The sequence below is a fragment of the Sceloporus occidentalis genome, unplaced genomic scaffold, assembly GCF_023333645.1.
Source record: "Sceloporus occidentalis isolate IW3139 unplaced genomic scaffold, rSceOcc1.0.p SCAF_2, whole genome shotgun sequence".
NCBI lineage: Eukaryota > Metazoa > Chordata > Lepidosauria > Squamata > Phrynosomatidae > Sceloporus > Sceloporus occidentalis.
The window spans coordinates 98681481-98709447 of NW_028316982.1; the positions used below are offsets into that span (position 1 = coordinate 98681481).

At 40.1% G+C, this 27967-nt stretch overlaps 1 protein-coding gene across 3 annotated transcripts in view; it reads left to right on the forward strand.

Annotated features, from left to right (window-relative positions):
- Positions 1-27967, forward strand: part of MICU1 (mitochondrial calcium uptake 1) — a 180494-nt gene that overhangs the window by 88343 nt on the left and 64184 nt on the right. For all 3 annotated transcript variants that reach the window (XM_089510395.1, XM_089510397.1, XM_089510396.1), the window contains 2 exons: positions 11619-11701; positions 19455-19652. In XM_089510395.1, coding sequence (XP_089366521.1) covers positions 11619-11701; positions 19455-19652 — 281 coding nt within the window. The remainder of the gene's footprint in view (positions 1-11618; positions 11702-19454; positions 19653-27967) is intronic.

Genomic DNA, 27967 nt, shown 5'->3' on the forward strand with positions numbered 1-27967 from the left:
AACAAGTATGTAGAAAAACATTGGTACATTCTGTTACAAATACACTGTTTCTTGGATTCTGTATATGAATAGTTATATGTGTATCTTAGTGATAGATGTGACTTTAGTAGTCTGAGAAGACATGTTTTCTTTGTGTCACTCATAACAAGTCCTAGAATTAAACCCTTTCTGTCTATTCTTCAAGTTTTCATGGATGCCCTTTCATGACTATATAATGAGGAGGTAATTTGGAGAAGGAACATTAAGTGCTGTAGTGGATTAGCATGGTGTATTAATTTGAATGGCTTTAAACTGTATCAAATGTGTAGCCAAAAAAACACTAAAGTCACTTGCTTTCATTTGTTTCCCCATAAATCTGAGTTTTCCCAGTCTGCACCCAGTTTGCCTACAGGAAAACTTGCAGAGATTTATGTATGGCTGGAAATCCGAGGTTACTAGTTGCAATTCTTGGCTGTAAAATGTAGTAGTCATTCTATGGTTAGTTTTCTAAAATTACTCTTCACGTGCTTGCTGTTTAAAACTGAATTAAACAGTGACTCTAATTTACTTTTAAAAATGCACATCTGAATACCACAGACTGATAGTACATCCATGCAGAATACATTAGATAGTGAGGCTACACACACCCAATGACTATAAAAATAACTAAAAGCACCAATAGATACACTATGGTACGTTACAGACCGCCCCTTTGGGGCGGCCTGTAGGCGCACCTTTCCCTGCCGGATCGGGGCTTCAGTGGCCAGAATGGCAGCCGCTGAAGCCCCGATCCACCGCTTTCCGGGCTGCAGGGAAGCGGCAAAAGGCCCCTTCCCCGCAGCCTGGAAAGGGGTGTCCTTGGGGCTTCAAGCCCCAAGGACACCCCGCGGCGGCAGGGAGAAGGAGAAAGGGGCCGTTTGGCCCCTTTCTCCTTTGGTCCGCTGGGCGCAGCCGTCTAAAGGCTGCGCCCAGTGGACCAAACCAGGAAGGAGCTCCAAAACGGAGCTCCTTCCGGGGTCGCGGAAAGGGCGCCCTAGGCGCCCTGCCGCGACCCCAATATGTCACAACCGCGCTGCCTCGTTTGGAGGCGGCGCGGCCGTGACGTATTGATGACGGCGGCCGTGTGGAATGGCCGCTGCCATTTTGTGCGCGCACAGCACGCACTAAGGTTAGGGCGGTGCAGAAGCACCGCCCCGTCTTAACCCTAGTACGCGCTCTGCGCGTACTTTTAAGCCCGTGTGTAACGGACCTATAAAAGGTGTGAGGGTATACGTTGCAGTCATAATGAAACTAAGGCCCTATGCAGACCAACTTTAAAGGCTGGCTTGGGGATGGAGTCGGGGTTTAGCATCCACATGACACATGCCCCGACTGCACCCCAGAGCGGCGTAATGCTACCTGCCTCTCCATATGGTGTGTGGCGTCACAGCACTCCTCTGCCGCTGCATCCTCACAGCTTCTTAGTTATGTCTTAGATATTCTTTGGAAAAAATAATTAATTTAAAATAACTTGTTATTGGAAACTGCCTACTTCCAAGATGTGATTAGGACAAGATTTCTCAAGCTATAAAAACAAGCTATGGGAAACTGGCTTATGTATATCTCTCATCACCATTCCTATGCATTGAATGCTGCTCTCTACATAGATAGAAAGAATATTCAAAAATATTCAAATAATAGTGAAACAAATGGGTTTCCTAAATGTCAGATTCTGGTGAAGAGAATCCTGGGTTTAGAGTAAATAATAGCTTGGAAGTATAACACTGAGGGACTGGGCCCCCCAGAGCAGTGTGATGCTACTCTTTCCCCCTGCACCATTTCTCTCTGATTGATCCAATCAGAGGGAAATGGTGCTGGGGGAAAGAGTTACCCCCAGTCCCTCAGTGTTATACCCCTGCTTTGCGTTTGCTTTCAACATTTTAAAATGTTAAAACGGGAAATACAAATCAAATCATAGTTTGAAAAGTGTAAAGAAACCCTGCTCAGACTGGCAGATCTCTTCTGTAAGCCGTGTATTTCATATAAATCAGTCACCAGCATACTGGCAGGAAGGATTCTTAAATGGAGAATAAAAACTGATCCATTTTCTTTCCCTTCATGAGGGAAATTAACACCTTACATGCCCTTCAATATCACAAGAAAATCTGAGGTATAGTAACATCTTTGGTAACATCTGCAATCCACTAGTTACTGGGTGTCAGCAGAAGATTTTACCGTATTGTTTGCCTTAAGTATATTTGTTAGATTCAGGACAGAAAATAATGATGGGTTAGTAGCAATATTATTATACAGGACTCTGCTGAAATCTTTCTAATGTGATCTCCATCATGCCATCCTGAGAGATTCTAGCCTTCTAGCAATGCAAGTCTAAAGTGGCTGTTTCCATTAATTTAATATGAAAGTTGTCCTTATGGTTGAGAATTTTTTTCCCTTCAGTCCTTTGAAGGTCAGCCAGCAACTGATGTAATGCTGCTAAAAGATAAGGCTTGTACTCTCATCTAAGCATTGTCTCTTATCTCTCTTTTGCAGTTTGAAGAGATAAGTTTAACTATATTCATCATTGCTGCTTAAATCCCACTCACATACATTTATTATCATTTTATATCCCTTTATAAGACTAAGACACTTTATATTTATTCTCTTTTTTAAAAAAGGAGAAGAAAGAACTGGTACATTTTAATAAGTCTGGAAAAATTTATGTCTATTGTTGCCAGTACATTAAAAAAAGTTCAGTGTTGCTTCCAAAAAGATTTTTTTTAACCGAACTATGTAAGACAGACTACAGAGAGAATAAGGTAGTAATCAACTAATACTTTGGGTTTGCTTTGGACTGCAGATTGGTCTAATGTATGGTATTTTAGTGGATTTACTTTTTGTAGTGTGTTGCTACTAATTAGTATTTCTGTGTTGTTATTTTTTAAATTTAATTTGAATTGTTCTGTTTGTTCAAAGTTCATTATTCCCTTTTCTTCAAAGGACATTCCATGTATAAATCAGGAAGTGACAAATAATTATATCCCTTTTCTATTCGTTATAATATTACATTTGATTTTCTGAATGCGGAGGTAGGAAAGATAATATATTTAAACTTCCTTTTAATGGAATTTTACATCTCATTGAGTTTATAAGGGTGAGTTGTGAAGAAACAATTTTGCCTGTTTAAATTCTAATGTGGTGTTATGCATGCCTTTCACTTTGTCTGTTTAAATTATAATAAGGTATTATGCATGTCTATAAATTGTTTGCAGATTTCAGATTTTTAAAACCAATGGAGTGTTGATGCAATTTTGCTAACTGCAGATAATCTTTTTTGAGTTTCTGTGCTTTAGTGGAAAACCTTTGAAATATGCTTTTCAAGAAAACACGTGGGATTTCACTGTTAACCCAGGATATTCATCAGTCACCTTACATTATGTTTTAGAGTAGGGATGAAGAACCTCTGGATACAAGATGGATCCAGGCTGCAGAGGTTCCTCTTCTAGTCAGCTAGATAGCATCTGTTGCTATCTCCAATTCATCCTATTTAAGGAAAAATTATTAAGAAGTATATTTAGCTGTGACAAATTTGCATGGCCCTGACTTTAGTTCTGCTTCCTCTTGGAATGCAATCCCACAAAATCCAAGGGTTGCCAATAGACCATTATCTGTACAGAGCAAATACTAAGAAATAGTTTATCCTCATATCTCCCAACAGAGTTACGTTTCCCTTTCTCCTTTTTTTCTGTTACTCTTTTTTGTTGTTGTTATTGTTGCTGCATTTCACTGCTGCATTTTGCGCATTGAGGCCTCATTGAGGCAGATTCATAGAATTTTTGGGTTGAGTGTACAAGTTACCTTGATAGTGTGGTCAGCTCTCTCTCCTGAATCATATATCCCAGGGATTGGGAAGATGCAGCCCCCCAGAGGTCATTGGACTACAGTATTCATCAGTCATAGCTGCATAGCAAATGGGGAAGGATGATGAGAGTTGCAGTCCAACAACATCTGGAAGACTACATGTTCCCTATGTTGATGCTTACCATGCCAACTAATAGAAGTGCATAGCTCATTGAATATTGGCCACATGAGCTAGACCTACACAACCCACATGATGAGGGGTGGTCTTTCACCTTTATCTTGAAAATGCTGTTTCATGGAATGTTATTATACAGGTTGAGTATACCTTATCCAGAATTCTGAAATCCAAAATGCTCCAAAATTCAAAATTGTCCACATAAATGGCTGAGATAGTGAGACCTGTCCTTTCTGATTGGTCAGTGTACACGAAGTTTGTTTCATCCACAAAATTATGAAAAATTATATATATAAAATTATCTTCATTCTGCATGTATAAGGTGTAAATGAAACATAAATGAATTTCATATTTAGATTTGGATCCCATCTCCAAGATAGGTCATTATGTATATGCAAATATTCCAAAATACAAAACACTTCTATTCTGCATATAAGGGAGGCTCAACCTGTAGGTGCTCCTGCCTCCTCCACATCCTCTTTCTTTTAGAAATCTATTATATGTCTGGGATATTTTCAAAGCACATATTTAAAGACATACTTGAGTCCCATGATACCAGATGCCTGGAGTTCCCATTGTTTATAAAACTAAACATTGGGCCTGAACAGACAGGCCAAAATAAAGCTGCTTTGGGTCACTTTGGAGGTATGCTGTTTACATAATGCATGTGTCCTAAGAGGCCAGAAGCTGCGACAAAGCCACACTCCTGTCCTAAGGACTGGAACACAGCTTTGGTGCAGCTTTTGGTCTCTTAAGATGTGTGTGTCATTTGAACAGCATACCTCCAAAGTGACCTGAAGCAGCTTTATTTTGGCCTATCTGTTCAGGCCCATTGAGAGTAGAATAGTGCTTCCAATGTTACCTGATGTGTGGGACTGGTAGTTACTTTTTCCACTACTGACCAGCACCATATTTGTGACTATATGCTACAATTGTTCCTTTCTTTTCTGGAAGGCCACCAGGGCACAGCAGCCAATTTCTTGTGCACAGGCACTGGTCTAGGAACCACCATTTTGAGTAGCACTGATTTAGAAGGTGCTAAAACTTATCTCTCTTTTCAGTCATATACATTTTAGATGTGACCTTGTAGGGTTCTTGAGAAAAACTATCCACACATTTATTCATTTAATCTTTGTGTTATGCAAACATTTGAAAGAGGGATAAATCTTCAGTGATGTGAATTTCCACTGAAAATTGAGTACATTCTTTTGAGCATTAGCCTAGCTCTGCCATAAAGGTATGCAACTAATCCTGTTCAAGCAAGAAATTTCATGGCTTAATGTTGTAGAGTCGTGATAGGAAAACTATACCCTTGCCTTCAATATGTATTTATAGAAAGAGACAGGAGGTGTAGGAGTACAGTAGAATAATATTAACTCTGCTTTGAACTAAATCCTCTTGAGAAATTACTTGCATTGAATGTCCTGTTTCTTCTTGAGATACTCTCAGAAGTTTTGATCATGGTTCCATATGTGGTTCCTTTCTTTTGTTGACAAAATACTGTTAACATGTGAATCAATATTATAACCTATTGGAAGACTCTTTCAACACATAGACTGGTGTTTACTATTCTTCAGTTGTTCACTATGTGTAAGAGGGACCACTCTTTTCTAAGATGCTATGCTAACTCCCTTTAGGAAATAAATAACAGATAACCTCTTTCTTGCCTTATCACTGGAGTGATAACGTTTTATATCATAGGATGATAAATCACTTCCTATGAAATTCGTGAGTTTGCCATGAGTCGACAGGTGACTTGAAGGTACACACACATACATACACACACATACAAACAATAAAACTTTATTCCTTTGCATTTTAATGCCCATTTAGAGCTACCAGCACACTCGACATCAGTCGTCATGTCACTTGCTCAACTACTGTATGTCAATTTTAACCTGCCCCCCCCCCATTCCCACCTGATGTTTCTGTTGCTATCGAGAAACCCTGATAGGTTTTCCCACTTGCTGCCACCATGAGCCATTCTATTTCCATCTTCTAGTCTTTGCTTCTTATCTGATAGGCAGTGACTTCACTTTTAGAAGGACTAGAGCCACTGGTTTCATTCTGTGATAGGTGAATGCCATCCTAGATCACCCCTCCTCACAAGAATGTGATGCACAGCATTGTTGGACATTACATTTTGGTTATGATGGAGGGAATAGAAGGTAGCCACTACCCACCTCACAGTCCAAACATTTGAATGACCCTGTCCAAAAAGTACAGCTTAGGGAGAAAGTTCGCTGGTAGCAGTAGCATGCAGTCTCTCTGGGAGAGGCCCTGCGAGTGAGAGCTGCAGTAATACCAGATGGAAGTGGGGAGGTTGGTGCCACGTTATACTCATCAGTGGGATTATGTAACCCTGGTACTAGTATTGCCTACTGGTACACAGATTCTTCTGGATTGGTTTTGTAAACCAAGCCCTCAGAAATTAAACTACATATTTAAGAAAGAGCAACATTCTTATAGATAAGGTTATTGTTCCTCTCTTTATTCCCAGTGCATAGAAATGAATATTGTGCTATATTTAAAAGTTCTAGAGGAGTCTGAAAACATGTTATATTTCCATTCTAGCATCGGTTTGTGTTTGTGTGTGTGTGTGTTGCTCCTTAGCATTAAGGCAGAAGGAAATACCATGATCTGCAGAAAATTTATTTTGTTTGATCACCCATTAATTGGATTTTAATTCTCCACATTTACCTTGCATTTCCATCAGCTTCAAATCAAAGAGATAATGTGAGCTTTTTGCTTATGGTTTCACATAATAACAATTATTCTGAATAAATACATAATGCATGATAGTGATAATTTTTGCAAAGACATTGACTGGAAAATAGTAGGAATAATGGTATAATGGCAAATATTTAAGAAAGAACATCTTTTATTCTTACTTGTTAGATCTGCAGTTCTTAATGCCCCTATTATATAACACAAGAAGGAGCAGTGCGATTTCTGTGAAGTCATTTAAAATAAAACAGTGAACATTTTAAATTCACTTCATTTCACAATGGTATACAGTTGCCCAAATTCTATTTAAACCTCTTCCCATTTAACACTGAAGATTTTATGTGGCCAGGAGATGACTTGTGGTTCTCCAGAGGATATTGGACTCCAACTACCATCATGCTGTCACCATTTGTGTATGCTGTCTGGGGCTGGTGGCTGATGCAATCCATCCATATTTGGAGAGTCACACTCACCCATCTTTGCTATAGGCATAATGCATAATAGTGCGCTTGTTAATCATCTCAGGCATGTGGTTTCATGGGAAGTGTGTTCTACTTTATCTTCTGTTGTTTGTACAATTCATTTAAAAGTAGAAATACATTTTACTGTGTCATATGGAGGCTGGAAATAGTTCTGCTTAACTGGCAGGGCCACAGAAGAAATAAAATGAGCATGAGAAAATGTATTTTTTGTGTATAATATCTTGTCACATAACTCAGTATTCTGCCTTACAATAATATATAATTTGCTTGAGAGAGATAAATAAACTGACATTTGAATTCTCAGTCATTTGTGTTGTGCTTTTACCTTCTGTAGTAAAACCAATTGTGCTAAAAGCAAACTAGGCTTGCCACTTTGTGGAAAGGGTAGCAATGCACTCCACACAAATGGACTCAGGTTTTGAAATGCCTTTTATTAATAAGCATTAGGACTTAGTTAAAACTCCCTGATTGATTTGGTTTGAAAATATCCATATGGTAACCCTAAGGCAAAGACTCTGTACTCGGGCTATGGGATATGATGATGGTTGGTTAGGGAATACAAATATCAGTTTCCACGAGAAATTGAACAGTAAACAGAACGTTAGTGGGTACAAAACTTTCTTTCGTCAAGTTATTTCCTGGCAAAGAAAATCATGGTACAGATGTTACAGAGAAATATTTCCTTTATATAATAGGAGTTGCTATCTCCTATTTGAGACATCACTTCAGGGATTAAACCCCCCCCCTTTTTTTTCTCCCTCAGGATAATTGCTTAAAATATTGAAGTAAGAATCTTTGTAAAAATTATTCCAGTATCCATATTAGGGTGAAATACTTTGTATTAAACCAGCAAAAAATTGGTTGGCTTGATAGATGTATTATTCTAGTACAGATTTTGAGATTTTTCTTATAGCTAATATGTCAGGGTTGTAGCTGTGGTGGAAGTAAAGTGTGATCATACCTCCCATAAAAATTCTGAACCCCCCCCCCCCATGACATTTTCCTTCAGTCCCCAAAATTCTAGCATTGCATAGAGTGCGATATTGAAAACTATTCACACTGAGAACACATTCCCTTGGTAACTTTGCCTGCCTGTTTTCTTTGGATGCTTAAAATCTCTTTCTAAATGCTTAACAGAAGTTTTATTTTAGAAATTTGCTAGAAATTTGGAGACTGGATGAACATTTCACTGGGGACAGAATTCTTATAGGGGAACAATGTTCTCACTTTGTCACCCCATAGATATGTCCCTGTACACAACTACCTCTGCTTTTTACTGTTATCTAAGCCCCTGAGGAGTTAGAAACAGGCAATCAATTAATTGTTGTTGTTGTTTTTGAAAGAGGCGACATAATCCATATTTTATCTCATCTGTTGTGTGCAGGATAAAGTTAAAATAATTAGTTGGCAGTAAGTTACCATTAGTGAGAGCCTTCACAGTGTAGTGGTTTCAGTGTTGGACTATGACTCTGGAGGCCAAGGTTCAAATCCCCACTTGGCTGTGAAAATCCGCTGGGTGACCTTGGTCACATTATCTCAGTCTCAGAGGATGGCAATGACAAATTCCATCTGGACAAATCTTGCCATGTGTAGTGAGATGAAGAGTGCAGCAGGTAGAGCTGAGGAGGCTAAGGGGGCCCAGGTGGCAGAGAGGGGAGGGGAGAGCAGAGCTAATGAGGAGGAGGAGCCAAAAGAGGGCGGGGAAGGAGCCCTGGGAGATTTAAAAGAGGAAGGGCTGAGGCGCTCGGGGAGGAGGGCCAGACGCGGAAGAACCGGGCGCGAAGCCGCAGTTGGGGAAGGGAGAGGTCAGGTGCAACACACACCTTGGCGAGATGGAGCACCGGTCTCCTGGCGGCGATATTCACAGGCCCACCGAAGAGGGCCGCATGAAGAGGTGCAGCTCCGTAATCCCAGAGAGGAAGGTGACTTTGGGTTCTCAGGCACGGAGGACTGGGCCCCAAGGGCTCTGAGCGAGTTGGAGGATGAATGGTGGGACCCAAATGGGAACCGATGGGAATTAGGGCCAGAACCCACTGAAAGGGAGAAGGCAGAGTATGAAAGCCTTGAGAAGAGCTCCGGGCTCTGGAAGTCAGGGGAGGAAGCACACCCCTGAACAGCACCCCAAAGGAGGCTGAAGGACTAGACCTCGGGAAGAGGCTCTTTTATGTTGGAGTTGGCGGAAGAAAGCCGGTATTTTTGTTTCGTATAAGGTTGAGAGTTGTGTTATATAAAAAGTTGAAAAGCACGTGGAGTGTGGAAAGTAAGTTTGTTACACACGTGTAGTTCTGCAGAAGGGAGGAGTAGGCGGAGGGACTATGCAGCCTGCTCCGACAGCCCCGCCCACACCAAGAAAACCGTGTGATAGGTTCACCTTCACGGCACACAGCAAGAAGATTCCATTTATTTGGAAGGGTTTACTTTTAAGTAGATGTATTATCTTGCACTTAATAAGGCCTTTGACAAGATCTGTCATTTAGCCAGTGTGACTGTTAGGTGGATTTGTAAGTAGTTGACCAACCAACCCAAAGGGTACTCAACAATGGTTTCTCCTCATTCTGGAGACAAGTACAGTAACTAGTGGGATGCCACAGGGTTCTGTCCTGGGCGCAGTACTATTCAACATCTTTACTCATGACTTGGATGATGGAATAGAGAACATGGTTATCAAATTTGCAGATGACATTAATTTAGGAGGGATAGCTAATACCCCAGAGGACAGGATCAGAATTCACAATGATCTTAACAGATTAGAATGCTGGGCCAAAACTAACAAAATGAATTTCAACACAGATAAATGTAGGATATTACCAGCATTGCCAATTTTCGGGGAATTCCCCAGAATCCGGGGACTTTAATTAATTTCTTTCTGTGGATTTTGACTGAATATTCTGGTAAATATTCAGGAATTCCAGGGATTTTGGTAAAACATTCCGGGGACTATCTTTGAGGCTTGTTAGCAACACTGGATATTATACTTAGGCTGTAAAAATGAAATGTAAAGATATAAGATAGGTGGCACTTACCTTGATGGCAGTGCATGCATAAGGGATCTAAGAGTGTATCACAGACTGAACATGAGTCAGCAATGTGATGTAGCAGCTAAGAAAGCCAATGCAATTCTAGGTTGCATCAGTAGGAGTGTAATGTCTAGATTGAGGGAAGTAACAGTGCCATTCTATTCTGCTTTGGTCAGAGCTCACTTGGAATATTGTGTCCAGTTCTTGGCAGCATGATTCAAAAGGGTTGTTGACAAGCTGTCCAGAGGAGGACAACCAAAATGATGATAGGTCTGGCAACCATGCTGTATGAGGAGCAGTTCTGGGACCTGGGTATGTTTAGCCCAGGGAAGAGAAGGTTAAGAGGTGACATGGTAGCTATGTTTAAATATTTGAAGGGATCTCATATTGAGGATGAAGCAAGCTTATTTCCTGCTTCTCCAGATACAGTGCACCCACGTCATATGCGGACACACTATACAGTATAGTGTGAGTATGCTGAAAGCCGCATATAGTGCGTTTGGAGGTTTTTAAACAGAGGCTAGATAGCCATCTGTCAGGAATGCTTTGATTATAAGCTCCTGCATGGCAGGGAGTTGGACTAGATGGCCCTTGTGTTCTCTTCCAACTCTATGATTCTGTGATCCTAAGTAGACTGGGATGTACAATCTGAAACTCCTAATTGCTCCATGTGTAGCCATAGGTAGCCAACAGGAAAATCCAGTTTTCCTTGATTTCTGAGGTGCCTGCTTACTTATTGCCAGTAGTCGTGTATGAACAAACCTATTAGGCTTTGCTGGAGAATGGAAGTTCACTGAGATGTGCATTCATATTTTGTGCCTGTTTCTGTGTGTATACTCACATCCTTGTGCACACATAAGTATGCAGGTCTCCCCCCCCCCCCAACAATAGGCAGTATGTAGAATTAGACTGTATTTTTATCTCTGAATTCACTAACTTGCATGCTGTGTAAAACTTGCCAATTTTCTTGCTTGTGATCTGAATGGAAATCTTGCTCTATACCTTTCCTCCATTTTCTTTACTTCTTTTCCTGTTATCAGAGCACCTTTGCTATACACATTACACTGACCACCCATTTCCCATCTTACGTATTCATCCATTTCATTTTCTCTCTTCGGTAGGGACATTGTCAAACATTTTCCACTTTAAATTAGAGCATTATATAAAAAGAGAGTCCATAACTCCAGGACAGGATACTACCTCCTTAAAGAAATACACCGAACACAGGGATATATGTTAACAAAAAGTTATTTTGGAACTGAATAAAGGTACTTTTTGAAATGATTGCATTTCTTTTAAATAAAAGTTTTATACTAATAATACCCTTAGATCAAATGTGTGCTGCTGCCTTATTATTGTATAACATATGTTCATCTGTGTAATGTATTTCTTTCCCTCTAGCTCCTCAGAGGAATTTTGAAATCGCTTTCAAGATGTTTGATCTAAATGGTGATGGAGAAGTGGATATGGAAGAGTTTGAACAGGCAAGTCTTCCTTCCCTGGAGCCTTATCATATAAGCAGATAATTTTTTTCCAGTTAGTCCAATTTCCTTTTCTTCCAGTGTTTATGCATAATATTCTGCTATTAAGAGCACATACTTCATCTTAAAAGTCACAGCTGTGTGACTCTCTGTAAATGAGAAAAGTTGGGTGCACGTATTAAATTTTAGATTGATCATGGTATTATGACTCTGGTGACTTCAGTTTGAATCCTCATCAGGCATAGCAACCCACTGGGGGATCATGAGCAAGTCACACTCTCTCAGCCTCAGAGGGAGGCAAAGGCAAAACCCCTATGAACAAATATTGCCTAGAAAGCCCTATGATAGGGTTACCATAGAGTTGCCAAAGTCAGAAATGACTTGAAGGCACACAACAGCAATAACATATTCACTATAACTGAGTTCTAATCACTCTCTCTCTATATGTATATATATACAGTCCATCCTCCATATCTGCAGACTTGCTGTTCTCGGATTTCAGCATCTGAGGATGGCAAGCCCATGTGTGTGTGTGTGGGGGGGGGGGCAACAGAGGAGGAAGAAGAGGAGGAAGGAGCAGGAGAAAGAGGTGGAGGAAGAGGCAGCAGGGGAAGAGGAGGAATGTAGGTAGCGGGAGGAGGAGGAGCAAGGAAGAGGAGGAGAGGGGGGAAGAGCGGCAGTGGCGACGGGGAGGGTAAGAGGAGGAAGAGGAAGAAGGAAGGAGGAAGAGGATGAAAAGCAGTGGCGGTGATGGAGAATGGAAGAGGAGGAGAAAGAAGAGGAGAAAACAGCAGTGGCAAGGGAGTGGAAGAGGGGGGGACTAAGAGCCTGAGGAGGAGGAAGGGTGATAGCGAGGTGGGCTTGGGGGGGAGGCAGGTCGGCAAAGTCCCAATGTCTCCAATGGTGTCTTGAGCATCCTCAGATTTTGGTATCGGCGGAGGGATCCAGAACAGGTCCCTCTGCAGATACCAAGGGCCCACTGTACTCGACCGTAGGTGGACATCATGTATAGGTCAAGAGCAAGTTTGGGGGATAAAATTATGGATTTTGATAGGACCTGTGGATAGGTCAAGCGTAAAACTTAGGGGCACATAACAAAAGGTGTAAAGGACGAAGTAAAGTAAAATGATGCCAAAGAACTCTAAAAATTCTAGCAGACATAACTGTTTGTGCTCACCCTAAAGGCTTGATGGATGAGGAGAGAACTATGGTAAATGGTGCCAGTGTGATGCATGGGAGAGGTGACCAGGCATAGGTGGGGCTAAGAAAATGCAGACATGTCAAAAAGGATGAAAAGACAAAGCAAAGAAAATGGCAATTACTTTTGCAGGGATCATATAGGCTTTAACTTTAATGTGATACGTTTGCCTGGTTTAATGAGTATAAACGATAAAGACCTTGAAAGGTTGCACAGGGTTTGTGCTTTTTTATTCGATCCAATAAAAGACATTACTATAATACCAATTTTGAAATTTCTATGAACTCATGTTTTAAAAAACAATAACATGTGCCTACTTAGTAGTACAATCAGTAGATGCTTTTCAATTAGGTTTCCTAATTACCATATATACTCATGTATAAGTTGAAAAATTTATGTCAAAATTGACCCATAAAACCTGGGTCAACTTATACATGGGTCAGTATGGTAGGAGAAAGGGCGAGCCTTTGTCCTCGAGCCTCTTCCTAGCCTGGTTACCTCAAGAGGGGATAGCCCAACTAAGAAGACACAGGGAAGGCGATCCATCTCCCCTGCAGCCTCTTCCCAACCAGGTTGCCTCCAAAGGGGACAGCTCAGTTGGGGAGAGGCAGGGAAGGAGATCAGTTTCTCCTGCAGCCTCTTCCCAGCTGAGTTGCCTATGGAGGGGACAGCCCCACTGGGAAGAGACAGGGAAAGAGATCAATCTCCCCCCGCAGCCTCTTCCCATCTGGGCTGCCTCCTTAAGTCTGACCCTCGACACCCATATGCCATATAAAAAACCCACAATTTTGGCCCCAAAAGCTGACTTCGACTTACACATGAGATTGACTTATAGTCAAGTATATACAGTACTTGCTTTCCAGATAGCACTTCACTTTTGTGGCATGTCTTCCTCACACTGAGTAAACTAGACAACACAGCAAATTCTAGAAAATTCACAAGTACAATCTGCAACAAAATCTTTTGGTATAATCTCACCACCTAATCCAGGAGGTTCCAGGGTTACAGCCGGCCACATTGGTATCTGGCAGACTGTTCCATTCTTATGGGCCTGTCCACATTTTTTTTTCTTTTCCAGCTGATGTTCAACGTGCCATGGCTACAGAGCAGGTTGTTCTTTAACAGGGTTATTTATTTTATTATTTTTATAAAAATACTTATTTGGAAGCTCTCAACCCACTTGGGTCTGTTAGAAGATGATGTTCTTGTTTGCTGTTATTCACCTCGATCCAATACAGGGAGAGGCGGGATACAAATACATATTATTATTATTATTATTATTACAACAGATAAAAACATTCTTTAAAAATCATAATAAAGTTAGAGGAGAGGGGAATGGTGTTAAAAACACACACACTTTAGAACAGTCCAAAAGCTAATCCTAGTTTTAGGGACCAAAAGAGTGTAAGCTCAAAAGAGAAAGAGTCAGTCTGACTTCCTGAATCAGGATAGTACTAAAGAGAGAGTCTGGTCTCATGCATTCACCAACCTAGCCTCATGAGATGATGGGATATGCAATAGGGCTTCCACTGAGGATCTCACATTCTGGGCAAATGCAAGTGGGAGGAAATCCCCCCCCCCACATATCCCAATGCCAATGCAATTGATACAAGAATGATGATATGAGGTCTCTAAAGTACACACCAGATAAACATATCTGGCTGCTCTATTTTACATTAATTGTATCTTCTAATCACTAATTGTATCTTCTGAACCCTTTCCAAGGCCTCATTCCAGTTCTCTAACTGAAAGAGTATTATGGTAATTAAGGTTCGGCCTGATTATTCCTCTGACCTGGCCTTTCTTCAGTCTTCAGGGCAAGGATTCTCAGAGCAAGAAAATTGCCTTGAAAAATGTGTGTGCACACAAGCGCATGCGCATGGACATGTGCTTTCTGTTGTTAGACTTTTTTTTAAAAAAAATTGGCTCCTGTTGATGCTCACTAAATCATGCTTAATGATATCACCAGCAGCTTCCCTTGGTTCCTTGTGCTGACACTGGAATCCAGGAGCTTGCGGTAGCACTAACCAGACAATCCTGACAGTAATGGTTGAAGGTGGATAGTTGCTTCCCTTTTCTAAAAAGAAAAATGAATATTTCAGCAACCCTTAGGTTTTCTGTACGTAAGCTGACCCTTTCCATTTAATATTTTGTTTTTGGCTTCAATCCTGTCAGCCTTCACCATTTAATTTTGTTATTACAGAGAGTGATTGTTCATGTAGTGACACAGTACTCAGCAGACAAAAACCTTCACAGCGTTGTAACAGCATGTGCAAATTGCCAACAAAACAAAACCTTTGCTTTTTTATGTATTTGGGTAAAATTTAATTTATTTTGCTTTCAATGTAAAAAACGTTAGGTTTATCTAAAAATGCAGTTTCCGTCTCAGAATTTCTAAGTGCTGTGACACTCATAAAAATACCTTTAGTTGTGAATGGAAAAAATCTCCATTATTTAGAATGTGAGGGGTGAAATGTTTATGGAGAATTGGAAGCAATTAAGCTGGCTGCAGGTCAAAAAAATACTAGTAAAGGGAATAAATTCAGAGGGATAAATAAAAGATGCTGCCTGTCATTTGTCTCAATTACTGCTATGAAATGTTTGCAGGGAACAATATAATGTTCTATTATTTGTAATTTAGGCAGATTTGCAATCAAGTAGACTTTTATTTGTTTTGAAAATACAATCAATTCTCAGTATATTTAACAGCAAAATTAAGTATGCTCAATTCAAGTTGAATTAGCCTGATTGGATATCGTGTGTGTGTGTGTGTGTGTGTGTGTGTGTGTCCAATATCCATCCTGAGATTGGGTCCCAATCTTTGTATGTGTTTTTAAGATAGATACATATAGAAACAGATGTTTTGTTCTATTTCGATTTTTCTTCAATGTATTTAAAGCAACAACATATTTACAAGTATTATCCCACAGCAGCATCTTTAAGAACTCTTACATTTGCCCCAAGTTGATCTTGCAACTCTGAATGAAGCCTGTGCAAAAAGATGGCAGCCCGAGAATATACAGTAGAGATTTCCTGAAATTTTGGTATTTAGGATGAGTGTTGATTAAATATACATATAATGCCCTGCCAGAGAAAATGCTGGGTGACTAGGATCATTAATTAGTGACCCTCCCCCTTTCAGTATGAGAGCAAATTATAAGCAGTTGAGAAAATAAGGTGAATATGCAGGTGGATCAAAGTATGAATAATAGATAAATGAATACGCCTGTCATTTACCAGATGGGACCCCATCCAGTTTGGGCCTTGCACTGTATACAGTAACACACATTTTGTTTTTGTTGCTGTCAAGTCAGCTTCACTTATGGTAACCCTACAAAAGACAGCAAGGCATCCTGTTATTAACAGCCCTGCTCAGGCCTGACAAAGTCAGGATTGTGGCTTCCTTGATTGAGTCATTCCACCTGTAATGCAGTCTTTTTCATTTCTTGCTGCCTCCTACTTTATCAAGACTTACTATGTTTTCTAGTTGTGTCATCTCATGGTATGTCCAAAGTAAGATATCCTCCATTTAGTCATTTTGGCTTCTAGGGGTAGTTCTCTTGGACTAATTTACTGATCATTTTGGTAGTCTGTAGACCTCTATTCCAGCATCTCATTACAAATGTGCTGATTCTCTTCCTGTCAGCTTCCTTTACTGTCCAGCTTTCCCACCCATACATAGAAACTGAAAGTGCTACAGCATGAACAATCCTGACTTTGTGTCCATATGTATTCTTCACTACAAAAGGACATGCATGGTGTCTGCTACCTGGGGCTCATTTTGTTATTGTGTGTCAGAATGTATTGTTGGTTTTGTTGTTGCTGTTTTGTTTTGTTTTAAGTTTAATTCTTTACATTAAGATGTTAAATTAACTTTACTTGTGTCAAAGTAAAATTAGCAGTATGACTCAAGGAAGCCAGGATTCAATTTTTTTCTGAGGCCTAAAAACTCACTGGGTGACCTTGGGGAATTCACAGTCTTTCAGCCGGAGAAGAAGGCAGTGGTGAACTTGAATATATCTTGCCAAGGAAACCTTAGGAGATTGCTCTCCTAAGTCAGAATTGATTTGAGGGCACACAAAAACAGCAAAAATAAACAGAAGGATGAAATACATTTGGGAGGGATTTTCTTTTTTGAAAAATGGTGATCAACCCTAATATGCCAAGTCCCCATCGCAATGTATGGAAGGATTTACTGAGTGGCCTAGTTCCATTGATTTAATGTTATGACAGCTGCTCTTTTATTGCTTTTTAAATAAATTATTTTTCAAGAAGGCTTTTTTTCTGGGCCAGAGGTAATGCAGTAGTGCTATTAAAGACAGTGTTTTCAAAAAGATGATAAATGAAAATTGGATCATTTGTATCTGAAAGTACACAGACAAATCTGTGTTTTCATTGGTCCCTCCGCTTCCATTATCACAATCCTCTTGCTCAGATGATTTAGTGACCTTGGATATCAGAATACACCTTTCAGGGTTATCTCATCTGCCCTGCTTTCACAAGGGGAGTGTAGCATACTGTACCTATTTAATGAATCTTAAATACCATGTTATTAATTATTTAAACCTGCCAGATGCCCTGTATGAAGGGTTGTCTTTTCCCTGGTTTGAGAACACAGGCTACAGTCAATAAAACAATGGAGATGTTTTAGTGTTAACATTGTGTTCTTTCCTTTTGATACCATGTAAGAGAGCCAGTGTGGCATAGTAAGGGTTGGACTATGACTCTGGAGATCAGGGTTCGAATTCTAGCTTGGCCATGTAAACCCATTGGGTGATCTGGGGCAAGTCACACTCTCTCAGCCTCAGAGGATCCCAAAGCAAAGTAGTAAGGTTTTTTGTTTATCAGCCCCTGGCTCTTAGGCTTGTACCTACCTTGTGTGTTTGTGTGTCTTCAAGTCATTTCTGACTTATGGTGAGCCTTTTCTTGGCAAGTTTCATCAGAGCGAGTTTGCCATTGCTATCCTCTTAGGGTGAGAGAGTGTGACTTGCTTAAGCTCACCCAATGGGTTGTCATAGCCAAGCAGGGATTCGAACCCTGCTCTCCAGAGTCATAATCCAGTGATCAAACCAGTACACCACATTTCACAAATTGAAATTGGACCAGAAAGATTTCCTCACCCCATGGTAGACAGAATAAAAAGGAGCACATCACTAAGAGAGTTTCCCATTGAGACTGTGGGAGTTGTAGCCCAAAATATAGAGAGCAGTGCTATTCAAAATTGTTGTCCCTAGACTAGTGTCAGTTTTCAAGCCATTGGCTACTGGTCGCTATCAGGTTTACAGGAAATAAACAATGGGCAAATTGGAGAGAAAAAAATCAGTTGATGGTCCCACACATCAGATAGCCTGAGAGACACTGATCCAGGAGATACTGGGTTATATATTCTGCCCTGTATCATAGGAACAAAGGATGGCACAAGAAAAACATCAGTATAAACATAATAAAACCAATTTAAAACAATAAATATACTTTAAATAGACGAAAACATATTAACAAGTTAAAACAGATCAGAAAGGTTAAAACAGTTTTAAAACATGCAGAAACTTAGGGCCCAAAATCTTTAATAAACTGCCATGGTGCCTAAATGAGCCAGTGCTAGTACCAATCGAGCCTTCAAGGGGAGGACATTTCACAGTTGGGGTGGCATGGCTGAGCAGGCTGGATGTACAAGACCTATCCCACCTAAACAATATACTGGATTTTCTACCCGTGGTTTTTCTGTTTTGTAGTGGTTTATGTTTTTAGTTGATTTTATTTTTATGTAGTTTAATTATCTTTTGACTTTTATATTTTCTGAATTATAATGACATGGGGTTTTTTTTTAATGTAAGCTGCCTTGAATCCCAAATTATATAAATTGTATAAAAGGCCCCATTTCCCTGGTGGCACAGTGGTTAAAATGCCAGTACTACAGCCACTCACAAGGTTGTGAGTTTAATCCCAGCTAGGGGCTCAGAGTCCTTTTGAGGTTGCTAAATTGAGTACAGTCATCACAGTCAACTTGAATTCAGACCAGAATATGTGTTGGCAGCAGTGCAATTCTTTTAAGAACTGAATAATATGATGTCATTATAGTACTTTAAACATCAATCAAGCCACCACATTTTTCCCAACTGTAGCTCTTAAGATAACTTCAAGGGCAGACCCAAATAGAATTTGTTGTTGTTGTTATGTGCCTTCAAGTCATTTCTGATTTATGGTGACCCCCTAGGGCAAGCCTATCGTGGGTTTTTCTTGGCAAGTTTCTTCATAGAGAATTTGCCATTTCCATTCTCTGAGGCTGAGAGTGTGTGACTTGCCCAAACCCACCCAGTTGGTTTACATGGCCAAGTTGGGATTCAAACCCTGGTCTGCAGTCATAAACCAGCCCTCAAACCACTACATGTTGGCTCAAATAACCTAATCAGGAGGTTGCCAGTGCATCAACTGGTGTAGCTAGATTATATCTGTCCAGAGATAATCCATAGCTGGCTCATTATAGTATGTAAGTTATGATACATTATGGTAAATTATGATATGTAATATACTGTGCTTTCCACTTTTGCAATCTATTAGGTTCAGAGCATCATTCGTTCCCAGACTAGCATGGGCATGCGCCATAGGGATCGTTCAACTACAGGGAACACCTTGAAGACAGGCTTTAACTCTGCATTGACCACATACTTTTTTGGAGCTGATCTAAAGGGCAAACTGACTATTTCCCACTTCCTGGAATTCCAGCGCAAACTTCAACATGACATTCTCAAGCTTGAGGTTAGTATATGATCCAGAAAGACTTCTAAATCAGTCACTTCCTTTATGTTTGAAATTTGATTGTATTAACTGGTGTGTCTCCTTCTCCACACACTTTAAAAAAGTGACTCCATGTATCTGCCCCCATTCAGCTTTCATTCAGCGTCACAGAATGGTACTCGCAGCAGTATCAAATGAAACAGGGTGTAGGGAGGGTTACAAATAAGATGAGTGGAACTGCATCATGATGCATATTTTTATTTGGTGAGATTAATGAGGCCTTGTTCTGATTTATTCTGTTTTTAGTTGTTCCACTTCACTTCAAATCTCAATGGTCTCTGCAAACAGTAGCCTCCTTTCCCCATTAGCTATCAAGTTCCATGAACTTTTTTTGTCTCCATGAGATTTTACACTTAAAGGGAATGTGTCAAGTTGAAAGTGGCTGAGCAGGTTTTTACAGAAATCTATATTAGTTTTGTGTGGCCTATGGTTTGTGTCTAAATCAATATTCACTTAAGGTAATTGTAAGTCTCACAGGGCCAAAAAGAGCATATGCTAATCAGATTTCAAGCAATGTATGATAGCAATAATTCAGTGCTATTTTTGTTAATTAAAATGGGTTGTCATGTACAACATAGCTCATAATTGTCTGAGATTAATTTGCTTCTTTTGGGGAAATGTAATCAAGTATATACTAGCTCAGCTCTGGATGCTCTGTAAAGATGATTATGTTGCCATGAATTGTATTTGTCAAAGAGAAAGGTATTTCCATATATTAGTAGAAGCTATTGAATCAAACCATCTGGATAATTGCACTGCCGTTGGTAGGTCTACACTGAAGCCCTCTGTTCAATTTTTGTATCTTAGGGTGAAAACCTACAAACAGTTCTGTAGCGAAGTGAAGCTGGGGTTTTAAAACAGGCCAGACCTTGGGAGGAAAGTGCATGGATGAAGGTTCTTTATAATACCTGTAGATAATCCTTTGTCCTTCAGGGTAGCTTTCACAGGATTTTAAGAGTTCGCCAGCAAGTTAGTATGAAAGGTTCATTTACTGGAGTATATAAATTCCTAAATGACAAGCATGGTAAGATCTGGACTTCAGGGCTGAACAAGTGGGCCAGGAGAACACAGGCCACAGCCAGTGCAGGGGTGAGTAGGTGTTTACAGGCCCTCCTGCCACTGTGCCATGGATCTGCTACCACTGTGTGTTCCTTACTTCCTTTGCCATCTATTAACAAGACTTCCATTGCAGCCTCTGACCTGGAAACAGGGCACCTGGCTGCACCCATGTGGCCAGAAGCCACATTTCCATGTCAGAGGCTGCAGTGGGGGTCTTTTCAGTAGAGGAGACAGCAAAGAAAAGTAAGGGGTGTGCAGGGCTGTCCGGTATGCTGGGTGCTGCTGGAGAGTTTCTAGGAAACAGTGGGTCTTTTTGGCTTGAACTAAGGCCCCTTTGAGCCAGAATCGGACCAAGACCACAAGATCGGCATCCAGTCTGCCTAACCCTGGCCTGGGGGTATTGGCCTGCATCATCTGAACAGGGTGATGTGAGTCTGGGGGGAACACAGGCCTTTTGACCCATGCGTACAGCCCTAAGTCTTCTGCAGATGGAAGGACACTTTCCATCCAATTAAAGCTTTTGATCCAGTGTTAGTTATGACCTTTAAACCCCTACATGGCTTGGGTCCAACCTATTTGCAGGATAGCTTCCTCCAATACAATCCGCCCCGCACACTTAGGTCCTCTGGGAAAAACTTTCTTCAACCAGTAAAGACCAGGTTGATGGTGGTTACCCAGAGGCCTTCTCATCGGTTGCTCCCAAATTGTGGAATGACCTGTCGGAAGAGATCTGAAATATTACCAATCTTGACAGCTTTAAAAGGGCTGTCAAGATGGATCTCTTGACAGGCCTTCCTTGAATAAGCCACCTGATCTGCCATGGAAACGGATGATCACAGAGAATGTCCAAATTGCCCATCCCCCTGTCTCTGACTGGCTTGATATTTATCTGTTTTTATTGCTTTTATTATTTTGTTCATGTTATTTTATTATAGTGTAGTGGGGGGGAGGGAATTGATGGAATATATTTTAATATGTGCTGTATTTTAGATTGTATTTTATCCATTATTGTAAGCCGCCTCGATCCTGCGGGAGAGGCAACATATAAATAATAATAATTTCTAATATCCATTTAATAAAATGCAGTCTAACTGCAATGTAAAATCAATTTAATAGGCAGTAACCACATTGCTTAAGTAAACCCTATTAAATTAATTTGGTTACCATAGTTTAACAGGCAACTTGAAGGCACATATGTACACACAAACCCTTTTGAACTCTGTTTCATTTGTTTCTGAGTAAATGTGCATATCTTCTAATTTGCTAAACATATTGAAGGGTAGCTTTGCTGGCCATATACCAAAATAAAACAAAATCTAAAATGTACAAAAAGGCAATACCATTATTGGCCAACCAAGTTGCACAAAACACATCATGCAAGCTTTTGAAGCTCCACTAGGCAAAAGATATTCAAAGATCATATACAAAGGTGAAATGGTGACGATGTTGGAGTCACAGGTCTACATTTTGTATCAGACGTTGTTTCTGCTGTATTTCAGTTGGTTTGGAGGGATCTCAGTGTAGGTAGACCCCCACTTCCCTCTTGTGTGGAGAGCAAACAAAGGACAGTAAAATTTGAACTCCATTAGCATCAGTAAATTCCTCTTGGGACACCCAGGATGTCCTTATCTTTTGTGAAGCCACAGGTCTCTTCTCTTTTATGGATTTTGTAGTATTTTGTCAGTCTCTCTCTCTCTCTCTCTCTCTCTCTCTCTCTCACACACACACACACACACCTACCTACCGACCTACCTGCTGGGTAAATTTACTCTGTGTTTATTTATTTATTTAGAGTATTTATACCCCGCTCTTCAGCCACAAATGGTTATTTAGACGGTTCCCTGCCCTCAGGCTTACAGTCTAAAAAGACATGACACAAAAGTGTCATGAGTTCCTGCTACAGAGAAGAGGAGGAGTGAGGCAGCTGGGCAGCCATTTTAAATGGTGACTGTTTAATTGTTTTTTAAACTCTAGGAAGAGTGTGCTTGTAGTCACATCTTCAGTGAGTCACACCTGTGAATCACTAGGGGCGGAGCTAGCAGACTAGCTCTTTATTTCTGCTCCTAGAGCCTCTGCAGAGCAGTTCCTGCTACAGAGAAGAGGAGGAGAGAGGTAGTTAATACTCCAGAGGACAGGACCAACATTCAAAATGATATGAATAGACTAGAAAGCTGGGCCAAAGCTAACAAAATGAAATTCAACACAGAGAAATGTAAGGTACTGCACTTAGGGCAGAAAAATGAAATGCACAGATATAGGATGGGAGACACATTGCTGAATGAAAGTACATGTGAAAGAGATCTAGGAGTCCAAGTAGACCATAAGTTGAACATGAGTCAACAGTGTGATGCAGCAGCTAAAAAGGCCAATGCAATTCTAGGCTGCATCAATAAAAGTATAGTGTCTAGATCAAGAGAAGTAATAGTGCCACTGTATTCTGCTCTGGTCAGGCCCCACCTGGAATATTGTGTCCAGTTCTGGGCACCACAATTCAAAAAGGACATTGAGAAACTGGAGCGTGTCCAGAGGAGGGCGACTAAAATGGTGAAAGGTCTGGAAACCTTGCCCTATAAGGAACGACTTAGGGAGCTGGGGATGTTTAGCCTGGAGAAGAGAAGGTTAAGAGGTGATATGATAGCCCTGTTTAAATACAGTGGTACCTCGGGATACGAAATACCCAGGTTACGAAATTTTCGGGATACGAAAAAATCCCATTGGAAAACATTGTTCCGGGTTGCGAAAGTTTTTTCGGGTTACGAAAAAACTTTTGGTGCTTTTCGGCGCGATTTCACACGGAATCGCGGCTTTTCCCCATTAGCGCCTATGGGAATTCGGCTTGCGAAAGCCTTTCGGGTTACGAAATTGACAGCGGAACGAATTAATTTCGTAACCCGAGGCACCACTGTATTTGAAAGGATGTCACATTGATGAGGGAGCAAGCTTGTTTTCTACTGCTCCAGAGAACAGGACCCGGAACAATGGATGCAAGCTGCAGGAAAAGAGATTCCACCTCAACATTAGGAAGAACTTCCTGACAATAAGGGCTGTTCGACAGTGGAACAAACTCCCCCGGAGTGTAGTGGAGTCTCCTTCCTTGGAGGTCTTTAAGCAGAGGCTAGATGGCCATCTGTTGGGGATGCTTTGATTTGGATTTCCTGCATGGCAGGGGGTTGGACTGGATGGCCCTTGTGGTCTCTTCCAACTCTATGATTCTATGATTCTAAAAAAGGTTTCAGTCTCTGTGTTTCAATCTATAAAGTTTTCAGTAGTATGAAACTGGATTTGCCTCAATCTCCAAAACATTATTCATTAGTATACATTGACATTTGAGCAAATATCGTATATACTTGACTATAAATCAACCACATAATTAATTTGGGGGCAGGTTATGGTTCCAGAAATAGGGATTTTGCTATGAACCATGGATAACTTGACGGTAATACTTAGGGGCATGTAACAAGGGATGTCAAGTATGAAGCAAAGTAGAATAGTGCCAAAAGATTTACAAAGTTCTAACAAGCATAACTGTTTGTGCTCACCCTAAAGACTGGATGGATAAGGAGGAAACTGCAGTATATCATGGCTGTGTGATGTGTATGGGAGGCGACCAGACAAGGGCAGGGCTAAAAAAAAGCATACATGTCAAAAATGATAAAAAGGCAAAGCAAAGAAAATGGCAATTGCATTAGCAGTGATTATGTAGCTTTTAACTTTAATGTGGTAACTTTGCCTGATTTTTGACCCAGAAAAACTGACAAAAAATGTCTTATTCAGATCCTTCAGAACCCAATTCCTCTCTGCACTCCTTTCAGGGGAAGTGCCAAAGAGTCGCCGCCACCACCACCACCATTTTACATACCCAGTCATTCAAAAAGGTCAGAAGCAGTGCCACAGTGGAAAGAGTAGAGGGGGTTGATGCTTCTCTCAGGTGCTCCCAGGATGGACTATGCTCTCGACTTTCATCATTTTACTCAGAGAAAGGGATGGTCCCTTTTTTTTTTTATAAGAATTAAAGTGCATTATTTATACTAACCCATGGATCAGTTGAGCCATGTTTTTTGTGTCAATTTTTGACTAAGATTTCTAGATTTATACATGAGTATATACAGTGTTCATTAAAGTATGCAAAATATTTACACTAGAAATTTAAAAAGAATATTAGATTGGATACTTCTAGTATCACTTAGTAATGCTTAAAAAAAATATCTATTTCCTTAACAAAATGCAGAGGTGGAGAAGAGAAATGAAAGAACAGTAAAATGGCCTGACAACTGCAGTTTAAACTGCAATACATCTCAAATTATATATTAAAAAGTGTTGTGTGAATATATTACATGGCTTTATTTTATTTTTAAGTTTAACTTTATTTTCAATACCTCTTTTAACAGGGTAGAAAACCGACCTAGAGATCAAGGAGTTTATCAGACAAGGGAAATTGGAAGTATAATCCAATGGCAATCCGAACGCAATCATGGGGTTTGTTATTGCGTGATAGACCACCACACGCAATTTTGGGCAATGGCAAGCTATTTTCAGGCAATAGGAAGTCAGTTCGAACGCAATTCGAATTCATGTAAATTCACTGAACTAGCAAATTCATGTAAATGCATTCTGGCCCCACTTTCTTTTCATTCGAAATTAAGAGAAATTCCTCCTGTGTGATAAACTCCCAAGATTCCTACAACTGCTTCACAGTTATTATAGTTGTCAAATACCAACCTAATTGTCATGGCCTCATTGTGTGGAATCCTAGTGCAGAGGTGGGGGACTTAGAATTTCATTAATGCAGTCCATTAAACTATAGCATTATTGCTGGTAGGCATTGAATTCCAGGATTCCCCAGGAGGATGCCTTACAGTGGTATCAGGCTGTTATAATTATGTTTTGCAGAGGCATCCAAAGATGAAGCAGCTGCAATTGTATGATATTTTTTAAACTAATGTACATATTTATTCTTTTCAGTTGTGAACTGAGCCATCAAACTTTTTTTTTTTGCTTTATAAAATGACAAACTTTAAACCCAGTAGTGGGTTTAATCTGCATTCATGGATTTAATTAGTGGTGGATTTAATTTTTGGGCGACTATTGTTAGTAGTACTTTCAGTTTGGATGCTTGTAAAATGGATTGCTTACTTGAACTTCTCAGCAACATATTGTATTTCACTGTTGTATTTTACAAAATAGCAGATTATGCAGTGAGCCAGTGTTATGTACCTGATTTCCATATTTATTAGCCTATTTTTCATACGTCACAGTAAACAGGTGTTTTCACCATCTTCTCTAGTTTTGCCGAATACATTTTACTTCTGAAAATCAAGTGCCCCGGCACCTTGTGTGATATTTACCCATATGAGATAAAAGTTCTTAAGTGCTCCATCTGTGTGGTAGATGAATTTACATGCCACTTCTCCAATAATGGCAAATTTCCAGTAAAAAGGTAGTGAAGAAGAGTTGTAAGGATCAGTGTAATTTGTGGTGGATTTTGGAGGAGGAATGTGCCCCAAAGGCCTGTCAAATTTGCCTATCTCTGCTGTAACATCTAAATCAGGAAATTATGATTGGTTAATTATGGGTATAACATCTCCCCTTCAAGCCATAATTTTAAAAACATTTTAATTGCCTCCTATTTGCAGAAATAAGGAATCTGAAAATGAGGTGTGGAAGGGAGTAGTGTTTTTGAATGCCAAATCAGTTTTGTTATTTTGCCTGAATTCAGTCAGTCATTTAAAAAGCCCAACAATTTCCTTACTGGTTCTGACCCAAAATCTGTCTGACCTTGGGATGTTCACAGGGAGGGTATAATAGGGAAGCCCATTTTTCATAGGATGGTCCAGTGAAAGGATCATGGAAGATAGAATTCCACTCAACCCTAGCTTACACATTATAAACTGCTTAGGGAGTTTACTTGCTAATGTTATATAACCTCATTTCAGATTTCAGTCTTGTTTATTGTAGCTAACATTTCTGTAATTTGGTTTCTTTTCCCTTTTGGACTGGAGACCTCAAATTCCTCCTCATATTCACTGAATTGCAACTTTAAAATCTTACTGTTCATTTCAGTAGCTTATTTCAGGGCAGTAGTGGGAAACGTGGCCCTCAGGGGTTGTTCACTGCTGATTAGCTAGCATATCCAGTGGTGAGGAATCCTCAGAGGTGCAGCCAACAACATCTGAAAGGTCCTACCTTTCTCAATCCTTTAAAAAGCAAATAAGAATGTTGGTTCAGAGACCTACCCATTGACACCAGTGATGGCACATACATTTCACTAATCTTTGGATTGGATGGAGATTAAAATGCTATTTACAGGATCGCTAATCACAGTGAATAAGAGCAATGTTATGTGTATATCATTTCATGGCAGCACACATGAAACAATTGCAAATTAGTCATAAGCTTGAGATATGGAATTCCAGAAGTGCTGTTTTTTCCCATCCTGAGAGTCTGTTCCCTGCCTCTCTTTGGAACTTCATGAGAAGAGGCTTATAGATAATAATAAGAAAATGTAGGATTATTTCTTGCAGACTAAGTTACTTTCATGCATGACTTGGAAGCTAAAGGTGCAGTGCTTCTTTACATAACCTTTTTAATTGCTCATTAAAGTTTTGGAAACTGCTTGAGGCTGCTATTAATTCTATCATTCCATTCCAGACTGCAGTGCATTTGCAAGGTCAATGATATGTCAGAAATATCTCTCAAGCACCTGGCATCCATGAGGAGTTTGCTGTCACCAGAAGACATACTTGTTAACCTAGTAACTGCCCCTTAATTGGTCTTGAGAAGCAGCAGACAATGTGGAAATACTGGTGGCAGCCAAGAGATTTATGAGAAGTCGTTTGCTTCTCTCTTCTGAAAGCCCCTTCTTGATCAAAGCCTTTACTAGATTTTCCGCCAGTTTTACCATGCTACCAATTAGTTCTTTTCAACATTGTCCCCCTCCCCCATTTTTCATCAGGCTTCTAGATTGTTCTGTTTGTGTGCCTTGGCGCATGTAAGTCAGGAATGCCATGGAGCTATCTCCGTGTTGATAATGATGATGATTATAAATAAATTAGTATTACAAATTACTGTACTATTATAATAAATAATAATAATAATAAATTTTTATTTGTAGCTCGCCTTGTATTGTATTACATTATATTATCCCACCTTTCTCCCAATGTAGGGACTCAAGGTGGCTAACAACAAATTTAAAACAGCACATTCTCCCAGCCTCAGAG